Source organism: Vombatus ursinus, unplaced genomic scaffold (assembly GCF_900497805.2).
Source record: "Vombatus ursinus unplaced genomic scaffold, bare-nosed wombat genome assembly UNPS02000749.1, whole genome shotgun sequence".
Taxonomy (NCBI): Eukaryota; Metazoa; Chordata; class Mammalia; order Diprotodontia; family Vombatidae; genus Vombatus; species Vombatus ursinus.
This window is the reverse complement of record NW_020940527.1, coordinates 23,967,293-23,992,240: the sequence shown is the minus strand read 5'-3', so window position 1 is coordinate 23,992,240 and position 24,948 is coordinate 23,967,293. Positions and strand designations below refer to the sequence as shown.

Sequence of the window (24,948 nt, the reverse complement as noted above, 5' to 3'; positions counted from 1 at the left end):
GGAAACTGAGGTAAACAGATTAAAAGTCTTGCCCAGGGTCACACAGCTAGTAAGTGTCTGAGAGCAGATTTGAACTCAGAAAGATGAGTCTTCCTGACTATAAGTCAGACACTCTACCCACTGTGCCACCTAACTGCCCCATATTCTATACACATTATATGTGTATTTTTGCATATATACGCAGAATGGCTAGTTGATACTCTAACCCGCACATGGAAAACAAAGGGTCTCAGAGCAGTACTGCCTGGTCATCGGGGCATCTGGGTGTGCAGTGGAGAGAGCACTCAACCTAGCGTCAAGAAGGCCTGAGTTCAAACAAACAAACAAAAAACAAGCCAGAGGTTGAAAGTAACAGAGAAAGTGGCAGTGATGGACATGATGAAGAGGTATGTAGTATAAAGTATAAAATCTGATGATCCAAAGTAATAATACATAAAAATACCACTCGATGATCACAAAATGTTTCCTCCTATATCATCTCAATGGTCTGTGCAACACTGTGAATGAAGAAGGTTAGGTATTATTATCCTTATTTTACAAGTGAGAAAAATGGGTTTCAGAGAAGTCCTTTGAATTGCCCCAGGTCATACAGCTAAGTGACAAGAACCAGAACTCCAACCTAGGGTGTCTAAACAGAGCTGCAGCTAAGGTTGGGTGACAGGGCCTCTGTCCGGGCACATTAACATTTAGAGTGCATTGATAATAACTGTACTCCTTCAGCAGGTAGAATCAACTATACTTAGAGTTAAGTTAGCAAAATAAAATAGTTAAGATAGGAATCTATCATATGACTATACCCAGGGGTGTGCTGGTAAATGTGTAACAACCACCTCAACCCCCCCCCCAAAAAGTATGGTTTGACACACTTTTAAGTTTAATCTGAATTATCAACACTTTGTCACTTTCTTAAGTCCAAACAATCAATAAAACAACAAATCAAGCCCTGATTTTGTGGTATTTGCCCATTTCTGAGATGCAAATGCTCACACTGAAAATTTAACAATTGCTTCTTAAGAGATGCTTCTAGCTAGTGCCAGCACACCCCTGGATATTCCCCAACCCAGTGAACTTTTCCCCAGCTCAAATTCTTTCTGCTCCTTTCCCCAGCAGGACCCCACCTTGTGCCTCAAGGCTTCAGGCATGTTTCATAGTATGTACCCCATTCTCCTGAAGTTATAATTACAGTTCTGCTTCTGATTTCAACTCCCATGGTCTTTCAGTTACACCATTCCCTTTTCAAAATGAGAACAGAACCAAGCTCTTCAAGCAAGCCAAGGGCTAGTGGAAAATTGTGTATCTTAATTGTGTATCGAGTACAAGTATATACTAAAAATAAAATTATTCCCCCTCTTTTCAGGGAGGTCACTTTATATTCACATTTGCCTTAATTTCAGGTCAACATGGCATTGCCAGGGACTCTGATTATAAGTTAATAATGTTGTAAGTTAATAATAAGTTATAATCAGGGACCCTGATTATCAGCTAATCATGTTCAGCTCCAAGTGGTTCAGAAGCCAGGGTACCATTAAGTATACTTGACTAGCTTCTTATTTGGTTAAAGGACAGTGGGGCTGATAGATGAGAAAGCAAAGACTCAAGAAGGTAAGTGACTGCTCCACAGTCACATGGCAAAGTATCTGAATCCAGGTTTCCAAACTTTGAGTCTGGCTCTTTTTCCTGGTTACACGTTAAGGATGACATCTATTAATTAGCACACAGATGGAACCAGTGGGATAGGCAGACACTGAGTCCATTATTCAGGGTTAGTTTTTATTAGGGCCCCTTCTCCAGCCCCTCCCTTACTTCTCATTCCCCACTTTACAAAGATTCTCTTCTCTGTTTTTGTGTTCCGGCTTACTCTTTCTTTTGTCTTCATCCTCTGATTCGCACTTCCATTTGGCTACAAATTTATGAGAGGTCTAAAAAAAAAAAAAAGGTTGTGTATGTCTATGCTGTGACCTGGGAAATGTCCCACTCTTCTCAAAAATCACCCCTCAAAAAGCATCCTGTACAGGTGTCTGGGTGGAGAAAGAAACGCTAGATCCACTCTCAAAATCACCAGTAAGCTCCATTCCCCCTTCATTAGTTGAAATTGACCAAATGGATTGGAAAAAAATCCAAGAATAACATAAAAGGACCGAAGGACAGGATCTTGAAATAACAACAGAAGACTGTCATAGCCTGCATACCATGTTGGATTGAAGAGATCCTTCCCCAAAATAGAAGACTTTTTTTAAAAGTAAGGATTTGAAAACATCCATATTATTACCCAAATACCTCCCTGGAATTCTCCTGCAGAGTAAGAGTCTTGTGAACTTGGAATCTTTTGAATTTGGCAATAGCACATCTTGGCAGATTGAACCCAATAAATCGTACACACAGTTTTCTCCTTGAGAACAGGGGTATAAATATATTGAACACAAAGGATTAAAACATACAATAATTACTTTGGGGAAATTTTAGAGATCCATTGAAGAAAAATTCATCCAGGACAGTTTGGTTTCTCACTCGTGGGTGAGGGGTTGACTCTTAATCATCTCCAAGTCCCAGATCTCTTTTGGTAAAACATCACATGCCTTGGGAACTAGGCTAGGACTAGACTTCCCTTCTGAGGAGAGAAGTTTGGGTTTTTTCATCTTTTTCTTTTCTTTTTTTCCCTTTTTTGCTATTGTTAGTTTTTTTCTTAATAGTTTTCCTGGGATGGGACAGGCCCTTACAAGCACCATGGCAGGCAGGCACCTATACAAAATTTGGATAATTGCATTTGATTGTTGAATTTGTGATTTTTTTTTTTGTTTGGGGGTGGTGGTGTGAGTGTAGCCTCCAAGTTCAACAGCTATGGAAGATCTGAACCCTCAAAAAAAACCCCTATTAGTTTGAGGAGTATCTCAGAACTGTATATAATGGACATTGTTGAAACTCAGTGCATGACACTAAGGGAGATAATCAGAAACTCTGCCTAGCAGACAACTGCTGGACTAATGTGTCCCAAAGCTACTCAGTTTGGTTTAATGGGACTGATCTATTTGCCCAATCCTAACCTCTCTTCTAACTGCCAGTATCATATCTCTAACTGCCCATTGGACATCTCCAACTGGATGCCTCATAGATGCCTTAAAATCAACATGTCCAATGAATTCCTTATCATTCCTCCCAAATCCATCCCACATCCCAACTTTCCTTCGACTGTGGAGGACACCCTCATCCTCCCAGTCACCCAGGCCCACAATCTGGGAGTTATCCTCAAACTCCGCACTCTCTCATACTCATCATGTCCAATCTATTGCCAAGTTCTGTCAATTTTACCTTCACAACATCTCTCGTATATGTCCCCTTCTCTCCTCTGACACTACCATGGTGTGTCAAGGGTGAAAGAGGAAATGCCTGCAGAAACAAAGGTTTGAGCTTTGGAGCATACCATTTATTAAACAGTGCACGCCAATTGCATAACAAATGGGGACCAGGCCTCCTCAACTTTGGCACTAGATCCAGAATACAGGGGGAAATAGATTTTTATGCATTGAAAACAGTCAAATAAGACAAATTAATTAAAAGAAAACAATTAACCAGGATACAAAATTAGGTAATCTGATTTCTAACTGGAGGAAAGATTAGGGACTTTCCAAATCAGGAGGGAGAGAGCCAACCAAGTGCAATTCCCTGAAATTAGTAAAAGAAGTGTCCCACCCTCCCCACCCCATGTGTCTATAGTTAATCAAAGGAAATAATAATTGATTGACCAATTTGGGGCCAGTTTTCAGATAAAACATAAGGGTTGCTTAAGATGTACGATTGTGAGAAAACTCCTTGCATCAGTCTTTTGATCTGACCAGGTTTCTGGTCAGCATAAGGACTAGTCAGTCCTTAATTAAGGGACTCTAAGCAGCAGGTGGAGGGGGTCCATCTTCTCAGTCACTCAGGGCTAGGTTCAAACAATGCAATAAAGTTTTCTCACAATTCCGACAACTGAATACAGTTTTCTCACAGGACAGAAATTAGACTGAGTGGAAAGGGAACTGAGCTAGCTCCAGAACTGAGTCACAAAATGGAGTCAGTGTGATTTGCTCAACTCCCCCAGGCATATGCCCTCATCATCTCATGCCTTCTGGTTGGTCTAAGTATCTCCCTACTCTAATCCATCTTCCAATAAGCTATCAACATGATCTTCCTAAAACACAGGTCTGACCATGTTATCCCCCTATTCGGTAAGCTCTGCTGGCTCCTTGTTACCCCCAGGCTCAAATGTCAAATACTCTTGGCTTTTCAAACCCTTCATAACCTTGGCCCTTCTTACCTTTCCAGTATTCTTACACCGTACTACCCTCCACATACTCATCAATCCAGTGACACTGGCCTCCTTGCTATTCCTTGACCGTGACACTCCACCTCCAGCCTCCAGATGTTTTCACTGATTGTTTCTCGTGCCTGGAATGCTCTTCCTCCTCATCTTCACCTCCTGGCTTCCCTAGCCTCCTTCAAATCTCTGCTAACATCCCACTTTCTGCAAGAAAACCTTATCAGTCCTCTTCGATTTCACTTCCTTCCCACTGGGAATGCTCCCAATCAATCTTGTTCACAACATGTCTACATAGTTGTTTGCATATTGTCTTTCCCATTAGACTCTGGGCTCCTTAAGAGCAGACATTGTATTTTTGCCTTTCTGTGTATTCCCAGTGCTTAGGACAGGAGATACAAAATATCCCCTAAATAGACATTTAAATAAATGCTAGTTGACTGGACTGATTTATATGAAAAATACTTCTAGGAACTCTTTGTGGTGGTGAAGAACTGAAAACTAAAGGGTGCATATCAGCTGGGGAATTGGCTGAACAAATTGTGATATATGAATGCAATGAAATAGTATTGTGCTGTAAGAAATTATGGAGAAAGTTTCATAGAAACCTGGGAAGGTCTCTATGATCTGACACAGATCAGAATGAGAACAATTTATAAGAAAACAACATTTTACAAACAAATAATTCTAAAGGTTTAACTCTGATCAATGCAATGACCAGCCATGATTCCAGAGATCTCATGATGAGATATGCTATTCACCTCCTGATAGACAGGTGATGGACTCAGATTGAGACATACATGGTGAATAAGAGACTTAATTCTGCTTGACTATGCTTATTTTTGCAAGAATTTTGTTTATCTTTTTTTCCTTTTTTGGGGTGGGGGAACATACATTTTTGTTAATAGGATGTTATGCACGTATAACCTATATCAGATTGCTTACCATCTCAGGAAGGGGAGCAGGAAGGGAGGGAGGGATAGAATTTGGAATTCAAAACTTTTAAAAAATGTTAAAGAAAATTTTTACATGTAATTGGTGGGGGTGGGAATAAAATATTATTTTTGAAAAGAGGATATGTTTCAGTAATGGAGGCTACCCCCAAATTGAATTGCTTGCTTTCCACTATTGTGGGATGGATGTTATAGGAGAAGCCAGCCTTTGCACTGGCCTATAAGAGGGAATCTTCACTGTGGACTCACTCTCTTTCTCATTCACTTCTCTAAAGACATCCTGAGAATATGGCAAAATTAGGTCCAGGGCAAGAGAGCTCCCCCAAACAGGAGCTGTTAATAGAAGCCTTGGGCCAGAAGCATACAGAAGCTCTAGATGTTCTCACATACGTGGTCCAAGAGGAGGGTTTCTTCATAAAGTCAAATTCCTGGGCCTAGCCTTGGAAAAGCAATGGTGAAGCCTTTCAAATCCCATGGTAGCCATGAAAAGGGGAATCGTGTAGCCCAATGGTAAGAGTTCCTGGCTGCTTCTCTAGCAATCCCAAGTTGGAGTCCTAGAATCCAACCTTCTATCTAAAGAATGGAGATTTCTTTAACAGCGTGGTCCCAGAGTCTGGATTTCTAGCCACAGATGGGGGATTTCTTGAGCAGTACTGAGCTCAAAACTTACTTCTAGTCTATTAAGAGGAGGGGAATTTCCTGAGGTATGTGCCTCTTGGCAAGAGGCTAGTATAATATACAGGGTTACCCTGGTGCTGGGAGAACTAGCATCAGGGAATAAAGTCATGATATAGGAGAGCAAGGGCCCTGGACTTTCTCTTCCAGTATCAACATGAATTACTCAGGGGTCCAATAGGAATCGGAGGGTTTCCTGTTTAGTAGCTTCAAGGGAATTTCCCTTTCAGGGGAAATTTAGTTTCCCAGGACAGTATTATAAGACTTATATGGATCTCTGTGGGGTAAAGGAGAAACTCACCAAAATGTCAAGGGTTCTTTCCAGGAAACTCAAGTTCATTTCCCTTTTGGGGGGAGTCTAAACTGCAGGGTAACAATAAATCTAAGGGGCTTTAGGAACCTAAAGAAAGTAGGACTCACTAGAGAGGGAAGAGAATTGTACTGATTACTCACGGTTAGTGTGAGTCATTCTACAATCTGTGTTTTCAACATTTGTTTATGTGATCCTGTTGGTCCTTTGCATCTTCTGTATTTTGCATGGGATGGGAATAAATGTTATCCCACACCCAGTAAATGCAATGTTAAGTCAAGTTGTTAGGTAGCATCTAGGTGGACGGTACCCTTTTTGTCCACAGCCATGGAGAGCTAGACATGAGGTATATTTGGAGACTTTGCCTAGTAAATTCTGAGTTACAAAATAACAATGATTTGGGAGACTGCCCCACAAATCAACTTGAATCACATAAAACCAGAGCTTGGGGCCCTTGGCTATGGGTTATAGGTTATAGGCCAGGGGAATTCATAATCCTTAGCCAAGAAATGTCTTTAAGGCTGGTGGGTCAAAATAAGAACTCTTCTAAGGGAGATATAAAGTTTAAATTAGACAGGTCCAGACTTTTGAGGAGTTTAGAGATGATCTAACAAATACAGACTTCCAGACTCAGGTGCTAAAGCAATTAAATTGTATGTACAATTCCATAATTTTTTGGGGGGGGGCATAGCTCCAAATTATTATCTGGAATGGTTGGACCAATTCACAATTCTACCAATGGCACATCAATGTGCCTGTTTTCCCACAGTCCCTTCAGCATTTCTCATTTTCCAATTTTTTTTCTTGGCCGGTCTGCTGGGCATGAGGTAGAACCTCAGAGTTCCTTTAATTTTACTTTTCTCTAATTATTATCACTTTACTATTTTGAAATCCTTATGAATAGTGATAATGTGCTATTATTTATTGTTCACTCACTAGACTTATGTAGACCATCAGGTAGAATTTTTTTAAGAGTACCTTTTCCTTACAGTTTGCCATTTATCTTAGAGTTTGCACTTTCTATTTTGGATAAATGACTACATCTGAACTTACCAAATGAGATGATATTTGTAAAGCATTTAGCACAGTACCTGGCACATAGTAGGTATAAATGCTTTGTGGAGTATACCTTATCTTTGCAGGTCTGACTGAAGATGTGTGGGGTTCTTTCTGTTCTAAGAGCAGCGAAATATCTTGTCACAGCACAATTCTTGAAGGTCCAAGGGACTGCTTGTATCGCTTTCTGCCTACCACTTGCTTGTTTCCAGGTGTTATGAATTAAGACAGTATGCCATGGCCTCTTGGTTGCCAGGGAATTATAGCAGTAACTTGACTTAGGCATTCTCAGGAGAATCCACACGTGCTCAGGAATGGTCAAGGTGGCAGCCATCACCGACCTTCTGACACAAATTCATCACTCCTCAAACTCAGTGGTCTTCTCTCTGCTCTAGAGCTTCTGCTGTCTCTCTGTGTCCTTAACAAGTTTCTCAGCTGTAGAGCAGGTACTGAGATGTATGCTTTGGTAGGAGATGTCCATCACGGGAAGTTCCTTATCCAGTGGTTCTCAAAGTATGGTATAAGAACCTTCCAAGGGATCTGTGAGGTCAAACTATTTTCATAATAATGCTAAGATGTTTTGATTTCTAATACAATACATTTTAACAGACATAACCCACAAATAATTAAGCTCTTTGAGATGGGGAAGAGGTCCTCGTTAATTTTTGAGAGTGTAAAGGAGTCCCAAGACCAAAAAGTTTGTGAACCACTGCCCTAAGTCAATAAAATCACAGCTCAAGTTTCAAAAATGTTTTAAAAGAATTTGGGTAGCTTACAGCAGAGGTGTCAAACACAGGGCGATCTGGCTGCATGTGATACCCCCTCTCCACCCTCATCCCCACCCCAGTGTGGCAGAACCAGTTTAAAATGTAATTAGGAAATAATAAAATAAAAATACAACAGACACAGATAATGTTAATATGTGGTTTCTAAGTCAATATGCAGCCCACAAGGATCCTTATGTTTGATTTAGCTCCCCTCCCCACCCCGCTCCCATTTCTATTTGGGTTCAACCCCACTGATCTTGTCTAATCCCAAATGCATTTTTCTACACTCCTTCACTGGCGTGGTCACACCTAACACTGCACCAACTCTCATAATTATTCTACCTCCAAAGGGAGAGAAGGTGCTGGATTTGAAGTCAGAGGATTTGGGTTCAAATCCTGGCTTTGCTACTTACTACTCCATGTGATCTTTGGGCTGGAGTTTCCTTGTCTGTGAAATGATGGGGTTGGACTCAATGACTGAGATATGCCGGTAAATACTTAACAACCAGCTGTGGTGGGGGAGGGGCAGGGAAGGGGAGGATACTGTAAGAGGACATACTTTCACGTTTTTTTCTGCATCATTAGCCTTTTCCCCATCACTTTAAATCTAGACAATCAACCAAGCAATACATCAAGCCCTGATGCGTAGCGTTCACTGATTTGCAAGGCATAAATGTCCACATTTGACAATTTAACCATTGGCTCTCGAGAAGCTGGCTCTAGATCACCCCTGCCTCTAAACACTCCATAACTATGATCTATGATGTAGATCTTTAAAATTCCACTCTCCATTTGCAGTCTTCTACACTTCCATCTCTTCCACTCCCTCATCCTCAGCCTTCTCATCGCCTTTATCATGACCTTCAGTCCCATCTCTCAGCCCTATTCTTCCAGTCCACCTCCTTGTAATCTAGCTTTCTTTGCCTCAACCCCATGGCTGCTCCCTCCCCTTCAAGACTCACCCAGGGGTATATACAATGCAGAAGAATGAAGCTGCATATGGGAGAAGCCATGTAGATACTAGTACAGATACACATACAGATTCCTAGTACTACCCCCTTCTTAATTTTCTCACTTCCTAATTCTTTTTTCTAAAATAAACATCTTTTATACAAAGGGCCCTTGCTATCTTTCAGATGCTGGACAAATCACTTAATTTCTCTGGACCTCACTCTCCTAATCTGTAAAATAAAGGGACCGAATAAAGGGCATGATTTGTAAAATGTTCTTTCCAGTTCTAAATCCATGCTGATGCAAAGATGGGACTCCTGCCTGCAAAGAATTTAGTCTGGTAGGGGAGCTGGCAGGCACACAAATAACTACTTTATAAAGTAAATTTGGCTAAGCACATAAGAGAGTTACAAAGTGCTTTGTGAGGTGAGAGGAATAAATAATCACTTCTGATTGGAGGATTCAAGGAAAGATTCACTTTGTTGCTGACATTTAGGCAGCTTCTTGACAGATGGAGGTGGCATTTCAAGAGATGGAGGTAGGGCAAGGAAGGTATTATTAGTACATAGAACAACAGCACAGGCAAATTTGAGAGAGAGAAGTTGGTTCATAGGTCAGGTTCGCTATATTATTTTTAATATATAATCTCACAATAACCCTGTAAGATCCATACTTTTATCCCCATTTTACAGATGAAGACACTGAGATTTAGAGCCTAAGTAAGTTGGGAGCAGTGGGAATAGAAAGGAGGCCCCAGAGAGAACAGGCAGCTGATTGGATACGGCAGCTGAGGGTTGAGTCAAGGAACACTGACCTGCAATGTGGACAGACGTGGTGTTGATTGGTTTCCACTAACTGACCTTCTCATGGGGAAGAGCTGGAAAGGGCAATAAAGAGGGTGGAAGATGAGAAAATCTTCATCCCTTTCTCACCACTCCTTAGGGCTAGCCCTGGTCACAAAAATGAAAGCCATTGAGAGAGTTCTGTGAGGTTCTGAGATGCACAATTGAGTTTACACGCTCTATCCAGAAACTTTGCCGTAATGATTGTCCAGAAGCACAATTTGGATCACATCACTCTTTCTGTGGCTCCCTATTGTCCACTGAATAAAGTCTGACTCCTTAGCATGACATCTGGAATATAACTCCTATAATTGACTGCCGGGCTTACCTTCATGAGAATAAATGTGGTATAGTGGGTTGAGTGCTGGACTGGGCTGGAAGGTCTGAGTCCGCACCCTATCTCTGACACATAAGCTATGTAACCATCGATAAGTCATTTGTTTCATTTGATTCATCTATAAAATGGTGATAACCTTACCTTATGGAGTTATTGTGAAGTTCAAATGAGATAATGCATTTAAAGTACTAGATGAATGGTAGCTATTATTATTACTCCAGACTTCAGCCAAACTGGACTATGGGCCATGGCATGAAACTGAACTATGAGCTTGGCTCTGTGTGATCATTCCTCTGTCTCCCCCTTCCTTCCCAATCTTTATGTCTGACGGTTAGTTGGGCCAGCAGGGGACACATTAACTAAGAGACTCCTTCTCACCCTCTAAGGCTTTGGGAGAAAGCCCACTTTGCTCAGAAGGGTGCAGGCAGACATTCAGGCCACTTCACAGGCCACATTCACCAGCAGGAACTTATCCTGTTTAGTTGCCCTGGAGCAATATATATATGGCATATTTCATTAGGAAATAAAATTCTGAGTTTAGCCCTCCTAGATAAAAAATGTTTTACTGGGCTTTTTCTTAGCCCAGAAGTTAGACTCAAAAGGACCTCTAGGTCTTCTTCTTAGCGCCATCTTGTCGACTTCCATTGTTCCATGAGAGCCAAGTGGAGGAAGAAGCAAATGCATAGGCTGAAACGCAAGAGGAGAAAGATGAGACAGAGGTCCAAGTAACCAGACTGTGCTGACCACGGAAGCCACAGGAGCAGAGATGGAATGAGCTTTGGTGACATTCTCAGGAAGGCAGAAACCTTTGGGAGACATCACCCCACCCTACGAAGTGTCTCCTAGCTCTACCATCATCTGATAAGGACTCTTACCACCATCTGAAGACCTCCCTGACAAAAGGACATGCCATCATTTAATGCAAATTCCATCTACCTGCCTCTGGACTTTGTGCCATGGGACTTTTGTCATTCTGGACTGATTGTTTTCTTTGTGGAATAAGTGTAGCACGCCTGTATAATAAATCCTCACTACCTTCTTGTTTAAAAAAAAAAAGACCTCTGGAACTAGACATCTTGTAAGTAAGTAATCTAGTTCCTGCAGGAAGGATTCTGGGAACAGGAATGAGCACTAAGAGCCATTAAGGATGGGTGGTGCCACTTTTGATTGAAATGTAGAATGAATAAATGGAGCAATATGAAATCAATCTAGGAAGGGGTTGGTGCCAGATTGTAAAAGACTTTAAAAGACAGAGTAGCTTGTATTTTATCCTTGAGGCAATAGGGAGCCACTGCCATTTTTAGAGCAGGAGAACAACATTGTTAGGCTTTCAGAATATTATTTTGGCAGCTGTGTGGAAAATAGAATAGTGAGGAAAGAGACTGGAAGCAGGAAGACCAATTAGAACACAAATTCTTAATCTGGGCTCCACAAGAAATCCATGGATAGATTTCAGGAGGTCCATGAAGTTGGGGAAGGAAAAAAATAACATCTTTATTTTTATTAACCTTTGGTTGTCTTTGTAATCCTATATATTTTATTTTATGCATTTTAAAAACACGATTTTGTAACTGTGGAAAATACTAAATAAGTAAAAATTCATTAACAAAAAAAACATGATTCTAAAAAGGGGTTCATGGGTTTTCCCAGACTGCCAAAGTCGTCTATGGCCCAAAAAAAGATTAAGAACCCCTCAATTAGAAGATCATAGAAATAATATAAGGAAGAGATGATGAAAGCCTTAACTGCCCAATGAGTAGAAAGACATTGGCCGATGTGAGACTGGTTTTGGAGGCAGAATCCAGAAGACTTGGCAACTGATTGGGGGTGGGGGTCAGAGAAGAGTGGTAAGGGAGAATGAACAGGAGAGGAGAACTGTGAAAAGATGGTAGTAGACTCAACAGAAACAGGTAAGCTAGAAAGAAGGGTAGGTTTGGGTGAAATAATCATAAATAATAACTCCCATTTATGTGGCCCTTGGAGGTTTGTAAAGCACTTTGCATCCATGATTTCATTTGATCCTCACACCCACCCTGTGAAGGAGGTGCTTATCTCCCTCCTTCTACAAATAAGGAAGACCAGCCAGTTCCTCCTTCAGGTTTATCGTTATCTTCCAGGACATCTGGAATATTGCAACAGCCTTCTGGTTGGTCTGCCTGCCTCAAGTTTCTCCCCACTCCACAGATTCATCTGCCGAGCTGATTTTTCTAAAGCTCAGGGCTGACCATGTCATCACTTTCTCCCTATTTCCTCCAGGACCAACTATACTCTTGGTTTTGGCTTTTGCCCCTTCCTGTCTATCCTGTCTCCTTATACTTTTCTCCCCTTTCCCTGTAGCGATCAATCCACCTCCAGTGGCCTTGTTCCCATTCCTTGAACATACCAGCCCACGTCCTGGCTCCTGCCTTTGTAAGGGCTGGGCCCCACACCTGCAGTGTTCTGCTCCTTTATCTCTACCTTTTAGCTTCCACGACTTCCTTCAAGATTCAGCTCAAATCCTGCCTTTTGCTAAGAGGCCTTAAAATGTCCTCCTCTGCTCCCAAATTGCTAGCACCTTCACCTCTGACATCACCTCCCATCTACTCTTTATACATGTTGTATGTATCTAGTGATTTACACGTTTGTCTCACCATTAGAATGTAAGCTGCTTGAGGGCAGGCGCTGTTTTTTGCCTTTCTTTGCCCCAGCACAGTACTAAGGCATACTTCCTGGCACACGGTGCTTGTTGACTGACTGACACTTCTACCCAGTCACACTAGGAGTGGAAGGTAAAAATGGAGCTTGGAGCCTTCCTGGAGGTAGAACATAGAGGGAACTAGGGGCAAAGTGAGGTCTGGGAGCTCAGAGCCCAGGCAACGACCTTGACCAGGGGTGAGGACGAAGCACAGATCAAACAAGTGTCAGAGCCGATAGGAACCACAGAGGTCATGTGGTCTAATCCACTCATTTCACAGATGGGGAAACTGAGGCCCTGAGAGGGGCAAATGGCTTATGGAGGCACCGAAATTGGGTCTACCTTTTAGGTTTGGGACAGTTGCCCTAGTCAGGAGTGAGACAGAAGAGGCAAGAAGAGCGATAGGTGGGTGTGTGCGGGGTCCAGATGTGAATTCTGCCACTGCTGTGTCCTCTTCAATTGACATGACTAGCTTTGGGAGCCCAGCCTTAGTACTTGATAAGGGAGCAAGGCCTGGGCCCAAATGGAATACTCGAGGACCCATCCAAAGTGTTCTCACCTAGTGCTATGTGCCCCATATAACGGGATATGTGAGAGGAAGGGAAGAGTCCATGAGGGAAAGAGTGGAATGTAATGACCCGAGCTCTGGATCTGAAGTCAGGACCTCTTCTCATCCCCTTAGTCTCCTCCTGAAACGAGGCATACTTACCTGATCTCATGTAACGTGGAATATAAATTTCTTGAGGCCAGGAATGATTTTTCCCTTTGCCTTTGTATCCCCAGCATGTAGCACAGGGCTTTGTTTAATAAATGTTTATTAAATTATTAAGTGTTTAAAAAATGCTGGTTGGGAGCACTGGCCCTGAAGTCAGGAGGACCTGAGTTCAAATCCGGCCTCAGACCAAACACTTGACACTTACTAGCTGTTTGACCCTGGGTAAGTCACTTAACCCCAATTGCCTAAAATAAATAAATAAACAAACAAATGAATAGATAGATAGATAGCTGAATGAATGAATAAATGAATGCTGGTTGGATTGCATTAGACTCATCTAGGCTCATACTATGTGTCTGAGGTGGGATTAATACCCAGTTCCTTCTTGCTCTGAGGTTAGCACTGCCACACTTCTTTCTATCCCTCCCTTGGATTTAGATCTCCCTAAATCCTCTCCTACCACTGACAGAGTGGCCTTGGATATTGTGAACATCTCCCAAAAATCTTGAAATACCTGCCACATGGGTAATGAGCACCAGATTCACAAAGAAACAGGCTGTGCAAAGGGCGAGGAGTGCACATACACAGGCACATGCTAGGTGCTCTGCTGGAAGTGGACGAGACGGAAACCGCCATGACCACAAAAGTGTACAGAGGCTGGAACGTGTTGGACCCAATTGTCGATCTGAGAGGATGCTGGCCAGTAAGAGATGTGGGCATTTTGTGCTGAGAGGAAACAAGAAGAGAAAGGAGCCAAATGATCCAGTTCTAAGCTTCATCTTTTTTTAAAATAATAAAAACAATTAAAATATCAAAACTATTAAATTTTTAAAAAAGAATCTTTCCTTGGGTCCAAGCATCTGCATGACTACCCCTCAAAAAAAACCCCACAAAACAAAACAAAACAGAAACAATTAATTTTGCATGCTACAGTGGAAAGAACCTTAGTCTTAGAGTCAGATGTCGGGTTGAAGCAAAGCCAGAACTAGCAGAGAGTAGCAGGGGCCTTGCCCCAGTTGCTGCCATTCAGAGTGAGGTGTGGGCTTCCTCTCCCTGGTAGAGTGCCAGCTAGCCTCAGGTTGCTTCCTAAATCAGCCCAGGGCTGCCATCCCTCAGGGTTCCATGGGCATCCCACCTTTCCCCTGGGGCCAGCCTTCCCACTAGGACAGGCTGCTTCTGATGTATCGCTTGGAATAGGGACCCCCACCATGAGGAAGAACTGGACCCAGCATAAGATGAGTGGTAATGGGGAAGATCCCTTGCCCCCACACCCTCAGTAGTAAATTCCTCTCAAAATCTTCTTATACATCTCTGCCTTGCATTTCCACTGTATCCTCTGTCCCATCCTCTATGGTCATCAAACTCAGCTTGCTTGGATCAAAATCCTACCCCTGAAGCTTACTGCCTGTGTGACCTTGGGCAAGTCACCTCTTTGGGTGTCAGTTTCCTCATCTGCAAAATGAAAGAGTTGGACTTAATGACTTCTAGAGTTGGCTGAGATGGGTTCAGAAATCTCTAGCTCTCTGACCCCATCATCTCTTCCTCTCACTAGCTCTCTCCTGAAGGCCAATATATCTTTGAACCCTCTCCAAGACTGTTCTTTCCCTCACCCTCTTATGGGATAGGCTCTTTCAGACGCTCCCTCTGCCACTGCCCCTCAACAATGTCCTCCTCTCCCCTAAAGTTCACTCCATTCTGTCTAGATCTTGATTCTTTTCTCTGGACCCCCTGGTTACCATCCTCCTCCTCAAACACGTGGCTCATGGTTTTCTTATCTACTTTGGACCCCTGTCTCCTTTGAACATCCAAGACTCAGCCCTTCCAACTTCCTTTGCATTCATTTCCTCAGCCTTTCCAACTTCCATGACCGCAGTTTCTAATCTATCCCTTCTCCTCCTATCAACTAACTTTGCCCCAAGTGCCAAAATTCTTAGTTATAGCTCTGAATTCAAGTCCTGGCTCCCATACTGACTATGTGATCTTAGGGAAGTCACTTAATCTGAGCTTTAGTTTCCTTATATCTAACATGGGAATAATAAGACCTGGGCTATGGGCCTCCCGGGGCTACTGGGATAATCAAATGAGATAATGGATGGAAAGCAGCTCTTTCTAATTGTCCTGTTAGCCATGCAGGTGCTGAAACTGTAGTGGGAGAAAAGACCTTTAAAAACCATGAACAAAAATACCCTTTCCATTTCCTCCCCCATTTATGAACTAAATACAACTGTCTTTTTCTACCTCTGACTCCCTTCCCTCCTTTGCTTTTATTTTGTTGAACCATGTCAACCAGCTTTAAATTGTTCTTATGACTCTTCTCCAAATTCCCTCCTGTTAATCGGTGTTTTTCTGGTAATGAGGTGTCCAAAACGGAACGCAGTCGTCCAGGTGCTGTCTCCCTAGGACTCCACAGAGAGGGCAGTCATCTCCACACTTTGTGACATGAGGCTGGTCTGCTGCAGTCATAATTTTCTTGCAAGATCCTGCTGTAGACGTGTATCTAATTTGCTGCTTAGCAGCACCCAGAGGGCCTCTTTCAGGCATTACTCTTTTCCAGGTGTTGCCCTCCCAATGAAAATTTGCCTTAATGATTATTTTCCCCTAGATGCCTGTGTATATTTTTTTCCCAAGTTCAGTATCATTTTCTTTCCCATATTTCTAATCTTAAAAAAATTTTTTTCACTTGGGTTTTATTGGCACTTATAACATGGCTTAATTGAGTGTCATCTGCAAATTTAATTAACACATTTGAGACAGGATGTTGGAGAAAGGGGTTACTAAGGGACCCTCTTGCTATTCCTTTATGACTAGGTGCCGGCATCTAAAGTGAGAGACTGAACCCCTTTCACAGATGTAGTACACAGGTGCTCTTTTCATTTGCTTAAAAAATTAAAACTACATCCGGTTTCCTGAACAAATCTTCCTGCATAATCAGCCTGAGTCCCTCCCCTAAATGAAAACCATTGGAATCCCCACCCCTAGCCTTTGACTCCATTAAATTGTCTTCTTTTCCTAAGATTATCCTCCTGGAGACTGGATGGTCATGAGGACAATCAATTCCTGTTCAGCCACCACATCGGTGACTCTGAGATTTTCTGTCTTATTTCTACTAAATGCAATTCCATGCACTTCCCCTAGCAATTGGCTAGAGGCTATCTGACCTCCCATCTCTAGCCTTTTCTTTACTCAATTCTAGCCTGGCACCGTGCAAAGGTTTATTTGGACCATACACTCAATGAATTGATTGGCTAGTAGCCAGGTTGGGCCTGGCCTTCTGCCTCCCTCATCCCTCTTACTCCCCATTTCCCCTATTTAGAAGTACCCAAGTATCTATCTTTGGGCAAAAGGGACACATCTTTGCAACACCCAGGCAGTGACAGGTGACAAAATGTCACATGACTAGACCATTATTGGCTAGGAAAGACCACTGGATTTGGTGTCAGAAGAACAGAGTGAGTGCCACCTGTGGCAATTATTAGTCATAGCTGTGAGAAATCAATCAATCAATAAATATGTATTAAGCACCTGCTATGTGTCAGGCAATGTGCTAAACACTGGAAAGTCACTAACATCTCTAAGCCTCAGTTTCCTCACCTATAAAAATGAGGATGCTGGTATTTTGCACTTTTTACTTCACAGGGGAACATGTTACCACCATGGAAATATGAATAATTATTACTTTCACAATCAGAGGGTTGGCCAATGGATGATAAAAATTTTTGGTCATAGAGACTCACAAAGCCTCATGGCAATTAGCAGAGGTTACAGATTTCCCTCTGCTTAGGTGCAGAACATCTGTACCCATAGTAGTGATATTGTGAACTCTTGAAGTAGTTTATGTATTATTTTTATCATGAACCTAAAATCCCTAAGTTTCCGTACTGAAGTGCTTAGCACTGGGTTTTTGTTTTTGTTTTTGTTTTTGTGTTTTGCATTTAGCATATAAAGTCAGAAAGAGCTGAGTTCACATTCTGTCTGACACTTACTAACTGTGGAATCTTTGGCTAGTCATTTAACCTGTCTGCCTTAGTTTCCTCATCTGTAAAATGGGGATAATATTAGCAACCACCTTCCAGGGTTTATTGTGAGGATATTTGTGAGATACTTTGCTAGCTAGTATCATCACCAGGCTTCTTGGTAACCCAAACAGTTGACTTATGATAATACGTCCCATCCTTCTTGCCACTCCCTCCTTCCCCCCCAAAAAAGTGAAAAGTCAGAGAGAACAGCAGATATGCTTTAAATGCCATACCAATTTTGAGTTCCAGTCCATCACTTCCAGCAGTTTGCCCTTTGATGACCTACATAATATGACTCAGCCTTGGGTTTCCCTCTGCACCCACCCAGGTCAAGTAAGAGGCTTCAACTCTCCCTGATTTGGATTTAGTAACAAGGCATGCCTTGAACAAGACCTATTTAATGTTCATATAGAGTAAAATCATAAGCTTCTTGAGAAACTATTTTTGTCTCTATACCATCAGTTACCTAGCACAGTGCCCAGTATACAGTAAGAGCTTAATAAATGAGTTAAATGAAATTGAATGTGAAATATGTAATACAAGATACAGGGAAGGGTGGTACTTTCAACCCAGACAGTATCATTCTCCTAGGTTCTAAATACGTGGACTTTCATTTTCACCATAGCCCAAGAGCTGGTTAGGGGACAGCTATTCACTCTAGCTCACTGATAAATCTGCCAATTTATCCTCCATCACATATTACATGATCCCATAGTAAGCTAGAAGTGTATTGTACATCTTTTTTTTTTTTTTTTTTGGTAGCATGCTCACTCTCACTAAGTCTCTAGAGTGCTCTCAGTTATATCAGTTCATTGGAAACTCAGGAACCTTCTAGGACTCAGACAAAGGTAAAGGTATTTGATTCCTCTTTACTATCAGAAGGCACACCAGTTTTTTCCATTGTTCACTTAAAAAAAGTACAAGTTTTCTTTCTAAAGAAGATTCTCAAGCATACTATCCACCTCCAGAGAAAGAATTGATACTATCTGAATACAAACTAAAGCACACTATTTTTCACTTTCTTTCATTCATTCCTTTCATTTATTCAAGTCTTCTTGTACAAAATGACTAATATAGAAATGTTTTACATGATTGCATATGCATAAACTATATTGGATTGCTTACAGTTTCAGGGAAGGAGAAGGGCAGGAGGGAAGGATAGAATTTGGAACTCAAAACTTGAAAAAAAGTTGTTAAAATTGTTTTAACATGTAATCGGAAGAAAAAATAAAATATTATTTAAAAATGAAGAAAATTCTGAGATTGTGATCGGAGATTGTGAGAGATCTTGTCTTTAATCCCTTAGTCAAGGCCATGGATGTTGGAAGGATGAGAGAATGCCTTGAATTTCAGGTGCTTTTGCCTTTTGGAGATGGAGGTGGAGAGATGAGGTTGGGGGAAAAGAAAGTAAGGTTGGGTCATTGTGCATGCCCCTGTCCCAAAATCTCCTTTTCCTTTACCTTTCAAATGGTAATGCTGAGGCACCAATGGGCCCCTCTCAGATTTAGCCTCCCTTCTGCCTCCTATCCAAAACCTGCACAGGAGTTGTGTTTGGGGCCTGGCTCCCCTCTGTTTTAAGGCTATCAGGTTTGCTGCACAGAGCCCAATATGGAATATTGTATATTTATCATAGATGTGTTGCTTAATTTTGATGAATTGCTTTCCCCTCCCTCCTTTATTTTTGAGGTAGAGGTTGAAGGAGGATTATATTCAGAAATAAAAGGTAAGAACAAAAGGTTTCATTAAATTATTTTTTTTAATTGTTTGCTTCCTATACCTTCTGGTGACAGAGAATTGAAGCCAGATACCTGACTTCGATCTAGTTACAAAGGTGAGGAGAACCAGTTTTCACTACTGATGGGAAAAGTGATAAAAAGGAGAGAAACTAACAGATAAGACAGCTGGTTAGTATGCTTTTCTATTTATGTAGGAAAAGCAAGGCCATACTATTGAAGTAATTTTAAACAATGAACATGAAAGACTATTTGAAGAGTCTAGCCCAAGTACCAAAGTTTGCACCCAAAATACAAATTATTATTCCCAGAATCTCTTGCAAATACGGGAAGGAATGCGACTGATGGGTAGATCTCAAACGAGGCAAATTGCAAAACAATTTAACTTGCCAAAAGAAAGCTGTAGAATGCACTTGGCTGAGCTGACAGCGAAAACAGCTAGGATGGATAAAGGGCCAGTTTCGTTATTTTAGGCCGTTATCAGAGGGAATGAACTAGTTGGAGCCTTTGCCTGACTGATCACTTCACTTGGTCTAGTTGTACTTAGAGAGGCCAGAGGCTGAACAAATACCTCAGACAATTCTAATACACACACACACACACACACACACACACACACACACACACACACACACACACACTTTACACTAGGCTGCACATTCAACTACCTTTTGCTTTTAGGGTTGCCCCTACTTGGTCCACGGAGATCGGAGCCCACAAGCAGTGCAGGGACCACCCTTGAAGCTGTGCCAGGTGGACATGGGCATCGCCCGGGGGTGGGGGTCGGGGAGGAGGCCACCACCGCCTCCTGCCAGCGAAGCGCACACGTGGTGACCCGTTTGGGGCCGGGTTCCCAGCTCCCGGCTCCTCCTCTCGGTCCGCGGTCCCCTCACTGCAGTATCACGTGCGCCCGGGCCGGGTGCAGGATGGCGGCGGCGGCAGCGGCGGCGGCGGCGGCGGCGGCGGCGGCAGCAGTGGCTGGTGCCAGTCTTCGGTGCTGCTGCAGCCGGGGTGCAGTGTTCTTGCTGTTTTTCTCCCTGTCCCCTCAACCTCCGGCCTCGGCCGCTTGGCTGCTGGGGTTGAGGCCGGAGGACACCGCGGGAGGCCGCGTCTCCCTGGAGGGGGGCACCCTGCGCGCTGCCGAGGGGACCAGTTTCCTATTGCGGGTCTATTTTCAGCCGGGCGCAGCGACGAGCGCAGCGCTGCTCCCTGCCCCGACCCGCTCCTCGGGGGAGAATGACACCAGCGACTGGGCCCCGAGGCTCGTGTTTATCGAAGAACCCCCCGGAAGCGGTGTCGTGGCCCCCAGCTCCCTCCCGAGCCGACCCCCGGGGCCTCAGAGGTGCCGCGAGCAGAGCGGCTGGGCATCGGACGTGGAGGTCCTGGGTCCCCTGCGGCCGGGCGGCGCAGCGGGTTCGGCTCTGGTCGAGGTGCGGGTGCGAGAGCTGCGCAAGGGGGAGGCGGAGCGGGCCGGCTCAGGAGGCCGCGGGAAGCTCTTTTCGTTGTGCGCCTGGGACGGGCGCGCTTGGCACCACCACGGCGCGGCTGGCGGCTTTCTGCTGCGAGTCAGGCCGAGGCTGTACGGCCCGGGCGGGGAGCTGCTGCCCCCGGTCTGGCTGCGGGCTTTAGGGGCGGTCCTGCTGCTCGCCCTGTCGGCCCTCTTCAGCGGCCTGCGCCTGAGCCTGCTCTCTCTGGACCCGGTGGAGTTACGGGTGCTGAGGAACAGCGGCTCGGCGACCGAGCAGGAGCAGGCGCGCCGCGTGCAGGCGGTGCGGGGCCGCGGGACGCATCTGCTGTGCACCCTGCTGCTGGGGCAGGCCGGAGCCAACGCAGCCCTGGCTGGCTGGCTGTGCGCCTCGTTGCCCCCGAGTGTCGGGGATGAAGGGGAAGAAGACTGGGGCGGGGGAAGTCACTTTCCCTGGCTGCCCACGCTGCTGTGCACCGGCGCGGTGTTTCTGGGCGCCGAGATCTGCCCGTACTCCGTGTGTTCCCGGCACGGGCTGGCCATCGCCTCCCACAGTGTCTGCCTGACCCGGCTCTTAATGGCTGCTGCCTTCCCGGTGTGCTATCCGCTCGGCCGCTTGCTGGACTGGGCACTGCGCCAGGAGATCAGCACCTTCTACACCCGCGAGAAACTACTGGAGACGCTGAGGGCCGCAGACCCTTACAACGATTTGGTCAAGGAAGAGTTGAACATGATCCAGGGCGCCCTGGAGCTGCGGACCAAGGTGGTGGAGGAGGTGCTGACCCCTCTGGGGGACTGTTTTATGCTCCGCTCGGACGCCGTGCTAGATTTCTCCACCGTCTCCGAGATCCTGCGCAGCGGCTACACGCGCATCCCAGTGTACGAAGGCGACCAGAGGCACAACATCGTGGACATCCTATTTGTTAAGGACTTGGCTTTTGTAGACCCTGATGACTGTACCCCACTTCTTACTGTCACCCGCTTCTACAACCGGCCCCTTCACTGCGTCTTCAATGACACTCGACTGGACATGGTGCTGGAGGAGTTTAAGAAGGGTGAGAACCCTCCCCTCCCCGTCCCCTGATCTCTAGAATTGTCTCCCTGGGCCCAGAAAGTCACCTGTCCTAGGGCCGTATGGGTTCGCTGCCTCCCCAAGTACATTCCCTTCAGTTTGTCCAACAGAGCATCTTCTAGCCCTTTCCAAACTTTTGCCTCCCCCCCAACCTCATGGCTCCACTGTGTTCTCTTAATACTGCTCCATCAAGCTGAATGGGCCTCTCTGGTTCCCCTTGTATCTAAGTTTGATATCGTCCCTCATCTTTGCATCTTCCAGAGTTTAACATCATAGATTTAGTACTGGAAGAGACCTTAGAGATCAAAGAACCCAGATCCTTCATTTTACAGGTAAGTAAACTGAGGCCCAGAGAGCTTGTGACTTGCCCAAGGTCACACTCCCCACTAAGTAGCAGAGCTAGGATTTGAATCCAAATTCTCTCACTTCAAATCCCAAGCCCTTTCCGCTGTTCCCTCCTTCCCTTTCAGCCCCCTATCTTCCAAAGCCTAACATAGTCTCTTTCCTTGTATTATGTAAGGAATACTCTTCACTCAAATTCCTCCCACACCTATCCTTATTGCCTCAGCTTAATTATGTTGAAAATAAATTTCTGTCTCCCTAATTGTCAAAGGCTGCTTTAGAGCTTCAGGAAGATGAGAACTGGGCATTTCAGAAGAGCCAGGAAAGAATTAGTTGCCTGGGGCAACAGCAGTGTAGCTATGGACTGAGCATGATGATAACAATAACTGTATAATTATAGCAGTAACAATAACCATTGATATGTATATAGTGCTTTAAAGTGTGCAAAGCAATCTACATACATTAACCCATCTGGACCTTGCAACAACCTTGTGAGGTAAATCGAGATGGTATTTTTATTCCCATGCCACAGTTCAGTTATTCAGCCAATAAACATTTATTAAGTGCCAACCATGTGCTAGGCAACTATGCTATTCGCTGTAGATAAAAATGAGAAAAAGAAAGATAGTCCTTGCCCTCCAGGAGCTTGCAGTCTAAGAGAGGAAGGCAACACACAAAAAGATGTTGAAAGGGCAGGGGAGGGGGAAGTACCCAGCTCAGGGGCTTGATGAAGTCTAGTGCAAGGAGTGGGGAATGAAGAGTTGCTGAAGTGAGGAAACGGAGGATTTCTATAGTTCTTTTCACAGACCACTATTACATACATCATCCCAGTTAGTCCTCACAATGATCTTGTCAGCTAGATAGTACAAGTATTATTTATTCTGAGTTTTATATCTCTTCTCTTGGCCTACTGAATAGACCTTAGTGAAATCCCCATGACAGATTTCCTTAATCAGATCCAGAGAGGCATCCGCAGGCAACTTCTGTTAGCAGTCTATTGGCAGTGAAGAAATCCAGTGACAGGCAGTATAGATTCGAATCACAGTGAATACCCTTCCAAAGAAGTCTTCTTTATAATAGAGTAATTGCTCTGTCCTTTAGCCAGACCTTAGTAATAGGACTTTGTTCTGGTAACAATGGGTTACTGTATCAAGTGAATATAATATAAAAGCACAGTTCTCTGACTCTGCTCCCCAGCTCAGTCACTTTTTTCAGGTTATGTGCTGGTTACATTGTGGGTGGGGGGAGGAGAGCTGAGTCACGCTCTCCTGCTCTCCTTTTGTGGTTGCCATTCAGTTTTCTCACTTCTTCCCACTTCAAATGTCTTGACCATCTAAACAAAATCCTACCCAAACACCCCATGGGAGACCTGTTTGGTTGAGTTCTGAGCTGTCTTTTCTTTGATAATTCACTGCTAAGATGTTTTTGGGCACCTAGATGGTGCAGCGGATAGAGTGCCAGTCATGGAGTCAGAAAGATTCATCTTCCTGAGTTCAAATCCTGCCTCAGACACTTACGAGCTTTGTGACCCTGAGCAAGTCACTTCATCCTATTTGCCTCAGTTTCCTCATCTGTAATATGGATAAGGAATGGCAAACCATTCCAGTATCTTTGCCAAGAAAACTGCAAACGAGGTCACAAAAAGTTGGAAGATGATCTGAGGCAACTGAACAACAAAAGATGCTTCATTTTCAGGACCTGTAGCCTAGGATTTCTACACACAGAATTTCAGAATGAGAAGGGATGTCAGCAACATCTAAGTCTAACCTGTATCTAAACAAGAATACCTCTGCAACATCCTCAGTGCATGGCCATCTAGCCTTTGCTTGAAGACCTCTGACAAGGAAGAGCTGGGAGCTTCCTGAGGCAGCTCATTACAATTTGGATAGCTTTAATGGTTGAGGAGATTTTCCATACCCCAAACTCCTCTTCGCACCTTCTTTTTGTCCTTCCTGATTCTGTCCTCTGGGTCTAAGCAGAAAAACATTTCATTTTTCTATTTGACAGCTTTTCAGATACTTGGAAGCATTGATCAAAGGTCCCCAAAAGCCTTCTTTTCTCCAGGCTAACAGCCCTCTCCCCTAGTTCCTTCAGACAGGTTCTCCTATGGTATGATTTTAGGGCCACTCACCATAACTATTGCCCTCTTCTAGATTCTGATCTTTGTAGAATGAAGCATGCAGAACTGGACATGGTGCTTCAGATGTGGTGAAGAGCACAGTCATCTCCCCAGTGCTGGTCACTGCGCTTCTTTTAATGCAGCCCAGGATCATGTTAGAGTTTCTTGATTATCCTATACCTGATGGACCTGTTGACCTATGTTGAGCTTCCAGTTCATTCAAACCCATAGATCTTTTTATAAACTACTCCCTAGTCTTGTTTCACCCCATTTTGAATTTGTGGGGTTGATTTTTTGAACCCAAGTATAAGGAGTTACATTTATCCTTATATGAATTTCATATTATCAGATTCAGGTCAATGTTCTAAACTATTGAGATCTTTTGTGGATTCTAACTTTATCATCCAACATGTTAGCTAGCCTTCCAAGCATTGTGCCATCTGCAAATCTGATCAGTATACCATCTCTGCCTTCATCCAAGTCATCAGTTGTTTAGTCTTTTAGTCATGTCCAACTGTTCATGACCCCATTTGGGGTTTTCTTGGCAAAGATTTTGAAGTGATATGCCATTTCCTTCTCCAGCTCATTTTTTTACAGATGAGGAACTGAGACAAACAGGGTTAAGTG

At 43.8% G+C, this 24,948-nt stretch overlaps 1 protein-coding gene across 1 annotated transcript in view; it reads left to right on the top strand.

Moving 5' to 3' along the window:
- The first annotated feature begins 14,166 nt into the window (after positions 1 to 14,166).
- The window catches only part of CNNM1 (cyclin and CBS domain divalent metal cation transport mediator 1), a 70,307-nt gene continuing 59,525 nt past the window's right edge, over positions 14,167 to 24,948 (top strand). The window contains 3 exon segments of the mRNA XM_027858056.1: positions 14,167 to 14,277; positions 20,005 to 20,100; positions 20,103 to 21,843. Coding sequence (XP_027713857.1) covers positions 14,167 to 14,277; positions 20,005 to 20,100; positions 20,103 to 21,843 — 1,948 coding nt within the window.